At 40.1% G+C, this 10,695-nt stretch overlaps 1 protein-coding gene across 3 annotated transcripts in view; it reads left to right on the forward strand.

Annotated features, from left to right (window-relative positions):
- Positions 1-7,454, forward strand: part of LOC129221167 (sodium-dependent phosphate transport protein 3-like) — a 30,015-nt gene extending 22,561 nt beyond the window's left edge. For all 3 annotated transcript variants that reach the window (XM_054855617.1, XM_054855618.1, XM_054855619.1), the window contains 3 exons: positions 1,082-1,237; positions 6,270-6,355; positions 6,984-7,454. In XM_054855617.1, coding sequence (XP_054711592.1) covers positions 1,082-1,237; positions 6,270-6,355; positions 6,984-7,172 — 431 coding nt within the window. In that variant the 3' untranslated portion in view covers positions 7,173-7,454. The remainder of the gene's footprint in view (positions 1-1,081; positions 1,238-6,269; positions 6,356-6,983) is intronic.
- The last annotated feature ends 3,241 nt before the right edge of the window (positions 7,455-10,695 follow it).

Raw genomic sequence — 10,695 nt, forward strand, 5'->3', positions numbered from 1 at the left:
TTGAACTTACTACCGTCTCATTATTGGCTTGTCAATCTAACCAACAGTGCCAACAGGTCTCTAAATCGGGCTGCAATGCGTTGTAAAAAAGATTAAATCGTTTTTTTCGACAAATTAACCGAATGTAAATTGTCTTTTGTAATTTTTTTTTTTGCTTGAAAGCGGTGAAAATGATGCCTTACGAAATTCGACGAAGTATTGAGGAACTTATGGTGTCTCCCTCTCCAAGAAAAAAAACACCTTTCAGAAGTAATCCACAAGGCAGTGCCCCCACCAAGTAGAGCAAAAGCACGCTAATTCGAATCAAACAAAAATCCAAGCGAACCATCCTCTTCTCAATGCAACTCAGGGTACTTGCGATCCCACTGTAACTTCGTTATGGCTAAAGCTAAAAGTCCGAATATTTAGTGACTAAGAGGACATGCGACAGGGAGCTATACTTGCAATTTTTTTTTCATTTATACTTACAGTTTAAAAATTAATGCCAGTCGAAGTTCTTGAATTTTGCCACTGACAGACGATTGATCATCAAAAATCTGAGGTACTTCTATCAGTGGTACAGGCTTGAAATTTTTCATTAAGCTAGTATTTATCATGTAATCGAAGGAAAATTTGAAATATTCCGAAATTTCAGTCACATGGTGTAGTTTTATTATTGTCTTCAATCATTGGTAGTCAGTTAACCAATAAATGACGATCTCTCACTAACAAAAGTCAGTCGGAGTTTAGCATTGTCACATTTAATAATGATAAATAGGACTCTTGGCAATTTTTGTTATTGTAGCTAGTTTTCTTGACGCCCAATGATTAAATATTTCGGCTTTCGGCCCATGTTTTTTTTTTTTTTCAGTATAGCGGAGTCGGAGTCGAACTGATTTTGAGAGAAAGGAGTCGAAGGCTTTTAAATTTCAAGAGTCGGAGTCAGAGTCGGTTATTTTCCTTCCTAGTCTGCAACTCTAAGAAATGCATGTTTTCACTTTTATTTGTTTAAAAACTTTAACAAAAGGCTTTTGGGTAGTTGAAGGTAAAACTTAGTTCTCACATAATTTGCGGTTTTCCATATGCTGTATTTTTATTCTAGGTTGCTTGCTGTATTCCCTATGCCTTGTTGCAATGATTGTATCTAATTCTGACAGCACAGTGACAATCACCTGCACCATTATTGGAATATCTGTTTTTGGATTTGCCAATAGCGGTATCATGATTGTGCCTTTAGATATGACACCAACTTTTGCAGGTAAGTTTTGGACAATTATCCTGCCTTTTCGCACACACAAATTGTGTGACCATCAGATGTTATTTCTTTTCTTTTTGCTAATGCCTGATCATTATGGCTGTTGTAAATAGCATTTGACGTCATGGTTTTCTTGAATGGACTATCCTCGCACCAGTAATGAAACCGACACTTGGTTTCTGACAGCTGTAGTTATTTCTGAGAATTCACGAAAAATTTTGGTCATCGTGAGGGCATTAGCCTCTTTTCCAAGCTTTATTTTTATTGCTTTTATTTCTTTATTTTATATTCCAACGTGTAGGTTGGACAAAATGATTGTTTAAAAGTGGTGTTCCTACAGTGAGCTCTAAGTCCTCCATTTCTGTTTTAAAGTCAAAATTATCAATTCAAAACGTGAATTAACAAACTAACCGCCTACCATGGCTTGTACAAACAGCTGCAGGGGGGTGGTACTAAAAATCTTTGCGTAACCTTACTGAATAAATTCGGTGACAGCTTAGTTGCCTCCACTGCTCTAGAGTAACTTAACTGATATAACTGGTGTAAGTTATACATCACTTGTGGAAGGTTACACCATAGCTATAGCATAAGGCCTCCTCACTAATTTCAGCGTAACGATATACTAGAATTTTCTGTATGCTTACAGAGAAATTGCTTGAAAGGTTACACATTAGCAAAATTTAAGCCTTCATCTGACTTTCTTATTTTTAATTGTAAGTAGACTAAACTTCAAGTTAACTGTTCGATGGTATAAATTTTTCAAATATATTAAATGATAAAGTAATAATTGTTTTCCATATGATTTAAATTGAAATTACAAGAATAAATTAGTAGGTTACAATGCTTGAAATTTCGTCATAACAGCATTTAAAAAAAAAATCATCCTAGAAACACCTTTTTTACAGCTCTTACTTTTAACAATTCGTTTATTTAATATTTATTATCAAGTTTATGCTTTTTCACAACCAACATACACCAAATATTTCGTTATTTTAATATACAAGCGAGACATAAGTGAGGATATAAGCTAAGTGGGGTGTCCGAACCTACAACGCGCGAATCTCACAGACACATCGCAAAGCAGCAAGATCTTCCACCGCTCCGCCACCAAATTCCGATTTTCGTTTCGCCAATAAGAGTTCACATGTTCAGAGCCGATTCTGATCTTTACGCATGCGCTTTAAATTCCACTAAAACCATAAAGCAAGGTTGCTCCAACAATTTGAGTTTTTAAAAGAGTGATACTACACACTTCAGAATTCGTGTAACGTTACACCCATTAATACTGGTAACCTTACACTTTTTTTTACTGTGAAATGTACAACCCGCATGCAGCTGTTTGGTGCGACTTCACCCTTTTCTTGTCGTCTGCACAGGAACTTTAATCAACAGTACATTATGTAATTATCTACTACTAACACTCCGCATTTAAGGCGCAAGCGAATAAAATGGATAACTGTTTTAATGTAAAAATGAAGTCAGCAGTCGCGGAACACACTTATAGTGTTGGCGCCCATGACACTACCAAAATTCAATTTTAGCCAAATTTTCAACCAAAATTCTATTCTATTCAAAGAAACCAAAAGACTTTCAAGGATTTCCAAATATTACGCTAGATTCAACAGAGAAGCGATCGAAATTTTCAAACATTCCAACAATTTTAACGAAAAGGAAGAAGGAATTAAGATCAACAAACTCTAGCATACTACACTCAGACGGATTATCCCGAGGGATACTTCTAGCCAACCAGAAACAGCGACGGACGTCCAGCAGCCAATCCCCAACCAGAATGAAGAGAGCTCAAGTTTCAGCCAACTAGAATCGAGGACGAACGATCATCAGAGAATCCTGGCTCAGAACGAAGGATGGGAGAGGTAGCTCTTCCCACACAAAAAGTGAGAACACTTTGATATCTGCATCAGACTCATTCCACGCTGAGCGTTCGACCTCGTCGGACGTGTTTTTCTCCTCTCTCGTTTTTCTACGATGCCCAAGCACTCGTCACGGAAGAAGTCGGGGATAACGGCGTAGAGGCCCTTGTTAGGGCCGGCGGGGTAAAACCCGTCATCGAAACCGTCCCCCAGGGCAGCAATCGGTCTTCTACCGATTCTCTTATATCAACGACCTCCTCTCGAAGCGAAGGCTCAGGTACTAGGACCACTGGAATATCTCCTAGCTTCAAGGAAATCCTTCTTCGTTACAAGTACGATCTCCAATCTACAAGGGAAAGACACGAGAAGCTTTTGACCAACCTACGCTTGTTGGCATCTCGGACTACCTGGCAATCGTCTGTGACTCCCTCTTAATCATGACGGACAGAAATCGCTGGACAACGGAAGAAAGAAACCTCTACCATGATGCGAATCACCTACTCAGGGAAAATCAAGGGAAGTTGTACAGATTATTTCCAATGAAGACCATCCCCTCGTCCAGCGACAGCGAAGACGAGACCCCAACGCCGAATGAATTCGTGAAGGCCAAGAGAACCTGTCGGAGCCCGACTAAGGATGCGGAGAAAACTATCACCACCATTAACAAGTACGCACCCCTTTTTACAAAAGACGATGAGACACCAAGTCAAGAGACGACTAATCCTAGTATGGTAGGTATCCAGGCTGCATCCTCCGCTAACAAGACAGCTCCCAACATGACCAAGGCTCGGCCTCCTCCACCCATCACTGTTGCCAACCCCCTAATCCAGTTGAGATCTTGGAATTCCTGTCCAGGGTGTGCGCCTGAGCATTACAGGGAAAAATCACTGGTGAGGATCTCCATATTTTTCCTGCCCTTGAAGACGACATCGACCTGATCGAGAAATGCCTCCAGGAAAAACGACTCCAGTTCCACAGCCGAGTCCTTCCCAGCAAACGACTGCTGAAAGTAGTGATCCGAGGCCTGCCCATCAATTTCCCCACCAATGACATTCTCCAGGACCTAAGAAGATACGGCTTTGACGTCATCAAGGTACTCCAAATGAAGATAGGAACCGAGAAAAGACGGTTGCCCCTCTTCCTGGCTGTCTTAAACAAGGATGACAAGTCCGACGACGTCTTTGGTGTCGGAAACATAGGATTCCTCAGGATCAATGTGGAGCGTCTGCGTCCCAAGGCTACAATCATCCAGTGCTATTAATGCCAGAGATTTGGCCATACGGCGGTCAAATGCCACCGTGCGCCCCCCCCCCCCCCATGCCTCAAGTGTGGCCAGAAGCACAGGTCTTTCGACTGCACTAAAGACAAGTCCACCCCAGCCTGCTGTGTCCTGTGTGGAGGAGCACACACAGCTAACGCTCCAGTATTCCCTGAAAGACTAAAGCCAAGACAGCACAAGTCCCCCCGGACCTTCCCAGCCCAAGTTGACAATGCATGGACAAAAAAGACTCCGCGTGCAGCACCCATGACCTCAACGGACTTCCTTCCGAGACAGAATCAAGCCAGGTGTTGGTCCTACTAACCCAGGTCCTCTCCCAGCTCCAGGCTCAACATAGACAAATCGACGCCCTCACAAGCGGTCTCGCAGCCCTAGCGAGACCATAAGCTTGCTCCTCACCCCCCCCCCTTCTTTCTTTTCCCGTAGCTCTGCTTCGGCACGTTTATTCTGCTCAAAACCCTTCACCAGGTCAGGTAAATGGGGGTCCCCCCCCGGCCTGTTAACTATTGCATGGCATGGCATCTGCATCAGTTGCTAGTAAGTCACTTCCCTGGAAGCTTCGACCACGCTAACACTGAAGATGACCGCCGCAGATGCAGCCGAAACGTTTGGAGTAACAACACTCAGACCACGGCACAACAGCCCGGAACCTTACAACATTATGATAACTGTTGTAACTAACATCTACGCATATTCAAATCGTATAAAGTGAGATTGGATGGATGAGGTTCCACGAAACATTACGACCTGACCACCAAGAAATAACTCTACAAAACCTGACTTAACGCTAAGCTCACTTTTTTTCTCGAGGTGATAAGGTTAGAGACACACAAACAAATGGGCAAACGTGCACTGATTTTAATTTTTCTTTAGCAGAAGATTGTATTGATATTCTGTTTTAAACGGTAGCATGCAACGAAAAATCTAATATTGTTTGCTCCAAGTTTGCATTGAAAATGGCGTGCACTTGTAGCGAGTTACTAGTCCAATGAAAACAAAGCTCTTCGAAAACAAATAAAGTTTAAATTGAAAATGCTGTTGGCTACAACGTTTCAATAATGCTGCTGACGATACCTGTTTTATTCCATTATTACTTGTGTTGTTCCAATAGCAGTACTTGCTTTGGACAAGACAATACGTTGTTTCTTCACGTCGCATTGTATTGATCAGTGCTTGAACGGTGGGTAAATATTTTCGCTGCGTTGCTTGACATTGAAAAAAAAAAAAAAAAAAAAACCCCACGTAACAAGTATATACAAGTACGCTCCTTTTGCTCTTCCGTCAGGTGTTTTAGCACCAGCTTTGCATAGATCTTCCTCATGCCCAGATCGTTTCTGCGATTGCTCGGATGTTCAGACGACGGTCAGTGTTCAATACATCACGCACTTTTTGCACATTTGGATCCGTGTGACTGGTCGATGGACGTCCGGTGCGCTGTTCGTTGCGGTCCTCTTGAAAATTCTTGTGCCGCTGGAAGACTTGAGTTCTGGATAAAGTTTCCTCACCATAAACCTCATTGATCATTTGAAGAGTTTCCGTAGGTGATTTCTTGATTTTGACATAAAATTTGATATTAACACGTTGTTCGATGGTACGCTCTATGTTCACTCAGACGAGATCACTAAACACGCACTGCTCTCTTGCACCATGCTAACCCTCCAAGTGTTTGGGGAGGTAACTGACTCGGGTCCTGCCCCTTCCCTCGATCCCCCACCACCACTAGAGCACCAACAACCGATTCACAAACGTTTTACCTAGGCGGCACAAACTCAGTTCGGTTACTTTTTATACAAACCCTGTATATCAAGCTTTTTTTTTTTTTTTTCAGTTTTTGATACATACATTTCGGTACATACTTTGTACAAAATAGTTATGCATATTACAGGTTCCTTGAATGCCTTAAATGCCTCGATCGGATCTGTTGCTGGATTTATACTTCCTATGGTATGTGGTGCTTTGACGAATGAAGAGGTAAACATTTTTTTTATCAGAAAAGTTGAAAATATTGCTTTTAATTGTGTGCATTTGCACAGCTCGTTTTGTTTAAATTTGACATCTTTAGAATGCAGAAATTTCGATTGTAGGCAGCACCTTTTGCACAATTTATCAACTGATACTTATAATTTATGTACACATACAGGATTTAGCAAAAAAGCTTGGCAATAAAATTAGTTGTTACAAGACAACACTTGGTGCTAATTCTTTTAATGAAACATAGTTACTGCCACATTAATGTTATTTTAAAATATAAGAATTATTTTAAAAATAAGAATTTTCGCAGGAGTATTAAGACTTGAAGTTAACTCAAATCGCCGAAAAAGCACTTTCCCTTTTCAGTGAGTTTCTGTCAAAAATAAACAAACTGTCTCATATTCACAAGTTACCACTCATTTAATAGACAATAGATCTTTTTAGTCCCGTTGCATAGGATTATAAGTGAGTTAAATAATTAGTTGATAAAATTGCAAGTACTCACGTTTGATTTTTATACAACAATTATTTTGAAACATTATCATGTAAATTATCTATATATTATGGACATATTTTTTTGTGTTTGAAATTTTAGAATCAAATTTATCCTGTGATGTTTTTTTTCTAGCAAACAGTACAGCAGTGGAACAAATTTTTCATCCTTAGCATTGTAATAGCCATGAGTACGGCAATATTTTTTTGCGTATTTGGATCTTCAGAAGTTCAAAGCTATAATTTTGCTGCCGAAGACGTGTCTCCAAGGACAGAAGAAAGGAAAAATGATTCAAAAGCTGTTGAATCGAAAGACACTTCGTAATTTTTCAACAACATGCGAATAGAATTCTAATTGCACAAATGCTGAACAAGTTTTATGAATATTCTATTTTTACGTTTAGAACATCATTAAAACATGTATTCATTACACATTTCAGAGAAGCAATTGTGTAAGTACAGGTACAAGATTGATGTAAACCCCAGATAGCTCAACCCACTGTTGCGTGTGTGTCATTTAATTGTACTTTTCGTCCAAACGTCCACTTTTTCATGGATCGGGTGAGCTATAAGCCTGAGCTCGAATTTTGTCTCCCGCAAAATGTAAATATAAGCACATTTAATAGATTTTATTTCAATAAAATGCACTTTGCTTTGATTTAAAAAAAAAAAGAGTTAAAAAAAAGCTTTTTATTTTAATGTATTTTTTAGGGTAAACATATGAAGGAGAAATGCCTATAAAGATTATCAGCACAAAAAAAAATACACAAAACACTGAAGCCAGGAAGCATAGCATCCGAAAGGAAAATCTGCAGGGTGACTCAAAAGTCAGTAGACTTTTAACCACGACTGCAGAATCAGAGTCGGACTGATTTTGGAGCAAAGGAGTCGAACTCGGGAGTCGAAAATTTTACGTTCAACAGTCGGAGTCGGTGATTTTCATTCAAAATTCGTAACTCTGCTAGTGCTTGCGGAGTCGGATTCATGGAGTTGGAGCCGGTAATTTCCTCTCAAAGTTCGCAACTCTGCCAGTGGTTACGGAGTTGGATTGATGGAGTCGGAGTCTAAGCTTCTAAATTTTTTCGGAGTCTGGAGTCGGAGCTGGTCATTTCCCTTCGACTCCGCAGCACTGTTTGAACCCTTAACATTTTAAAACTACGCTGCTCGACATTGAAAATGCAACACCAAGAAGGAGTGTTCAGAAATTTATGAAAATTTTAGAGTAGACGTACATCACTGAGTTATGTAAATGATGTGAAATGCGCAGCTCTCCGACGCACGTGAAGTAAGATATAAGGGAAGGAACTTGCAGAATGGGCAATATTCGTGTCGTTATGTCTGACTGGAGAAATATCGAATAAATTTTGTTTTTGTCTTGGAGAATACGGGTAACTCGAGAGAATGTTAGGCCGCCGTCAACGAAGACACTTCCAGCAGATAGACGATTTTACGAGAGGTATGGTGATCGGACTGAGAAGGGGAGGTTGGTCCGTACGGCAAATCGCAGCTGATACCCACATGGATGCGAGCACGGTGCATCGGCTGTGACGAAGATGGTTGGAACAACGAAATGTGAGAAGATTGAAGGGTGCAGGGGCAGCCAGAGTGACGTCAGAACGCCTGGATCGACGCATCCACCGACAAGCTACAGCGGACCCACAAGTCACTTGTTCCTCGATTCTGCAGCAGGTGCAAGACACCCTGAATGTTCCCGTGTCAACCAGAACCATTTCCCGTCGTTTGGTCGCACGTGGTCTGCAATCAAGGCGTCCACTAAGAAGACTGCCATTGACCCCACAACATAGACAGCACCTTTAGTATGGTGCCGGACTAGAGCGACGTGGATGACAGAATGGCGAAATGTAGTCTTAAAAGCGCAACTGGGGCACATCTCGTTACACTTTAGTGATAGGGATCGAAACTTTGTACAGAACGTTTTTCGAAATTCCAAAAACTCAAATTTTAGACGATCTTAGCGGTCGTTAAATGGGGTTCGGGAAACTCTCCTCTGGAAAGTTTTTTAAATTGAAGTCTAAAAATAAGCACTTATACAACACCGATGAAGTTAAGGTATAAGAAGAATGAGATTCATTCCTCCAGAATTTTGTAGAAAGAGTAGTTCCAAAAAAAAGAAAAGAACTTAATTTGAGACGATCTTTCATGATGTTAGGAAGTAAAGGTTTGGAAATTAGTAAAAAGATAAAAAAAAATGAAATCAATCGCCCCCTCCTTGAATTCTTTCTGAATCCGTCCTTGTCTTCATCTGACGAAAGAAAGCGGCGTCCCTGCAAATGGTTTTTTTTTGCTGGGAACAGGTAAAAGTCACACGGAGCTAAGTCCGAAGAAACGTTGTCATATCAGACCATTGTATTCACCAATCGAAGAGTGCATCCTGGAACATGGAAGTCGCCTTCTTCCCCACGATGAAGTTAAAGCAGCAGCGCAAGAGACCTTACAAGAGGTTGCGAAAAATGGCTTCCAGGAGAGCTTCTAAAAGCTATTAGAACGTTGGCAGAAGTGCATACTCGCTTAAGGCGACTATTTTGTAGATAGATGTGCTTCGGTAATGTGAACTGTTCAAGGTAAGGTTTTATACAGCTAGTCCTCGAACTTATAGATACGTGCGTATGAGTTTTCAACTTACTATTTCATAACGTTTTTGAGTGACGCAAGTTTACGCGCATGAAGATATCACACGAGACTTTGCGATAATCAACTGAGGAGGTGTTTAAAATGGCTATTTCGTTCATCTACATATTCTTAGGTGCATATGCATGTACAGATGTGCCGTAAAAACTCGTGAACTTTAAATTGGGTGATCGTAAAATAGAAATTTAGGTCGAAATCTATTTTATTTTTTTTGTGTGTGTGATTACAATCCCCTATTCGTAGAAGGGATGTAAAGTGAAATGAATAAATGATAATTTTAATCCCTGACAATCTTAGCAATTTATTTCCGCTTGATTTTTTCTTTTTTTCCATCGACCATCGCCATCGGCTATTTGGAGAAAAACAATCGGCCATCGGCCATCTTTGAACAATCGGCCAACAATCGGCGGTCAGCCTATCGGCCAAAAAATGCCATCGGTCGAGCCCTATCTAGAAGCGAATTAAATATTGCGCTCTACGCTTGCCATCAACCATAGGGTTGCCAATACACGTGAGTAAAGACATCATTTGTGATGTCATCGGCAGAAGCGTAAACAACGAAAGCGCACTGATTTAAGTAATTTTTTTAAAATATTAAACTTTGACAAATTATTTAAAAAATGGTCAGATCCTATGTTTTTAAGCATGCTCTTTCAGAAAAAAATACTTTTAAAATTTTGGAAACGACCCCATTCTTTAAAAAATATATTAAAAATATTTTCCTTTAGAGTTGCGAGTTTTATGTGTTATTGACACCAGGCATCATTTTATATTCAAAACTAGCGGCAAATTTAACTTTAAAATGGGGTTGTTTCCTTCAGTCAAAAGTACTACTTTTAGTCGCTGAAATTGATAGAATAAGCAAAAAAAAAAAAAAACCCACGGGCCCAGAAAAACTTTCATTTTCCCAACAGTTATCTTTTAATAATTTTTTTTTAAAATGTCCGATTTTTCAAACAAGGCGTGGTCTTGATGACATCACAAATGATGCATTTTGCCGCATCTTTCTACGCGTTTCCACGTTATGATAATCAAGAAGCGAATGAAATATTGCACTCTACGCTTGCCAGCAACCGTATCGTTGCCAATACATGTGAGTAAAAATGCGAATTAAATATTTTGCTCAGCGAATGGCAACACTAAATGGCATTTCATCATTTCTCATGTCATTGGCAGAAGCGTAAATAGTGAAAGCGCAA

The sequence above is a fragment of the Uloborus diversus genome, chromosome 4 (genome assembly GCF_026930045.1).
Source record: "Uloborus diversus isolate 005 chromosome 4, Udiv.v.3.1, whole genome shotgun sequence".
NCBI lineage: Eukaryota > Metazoa > Arthropoda > Arachnida > Araneae > Uloboridae > Uloborus > Uloborus diversus.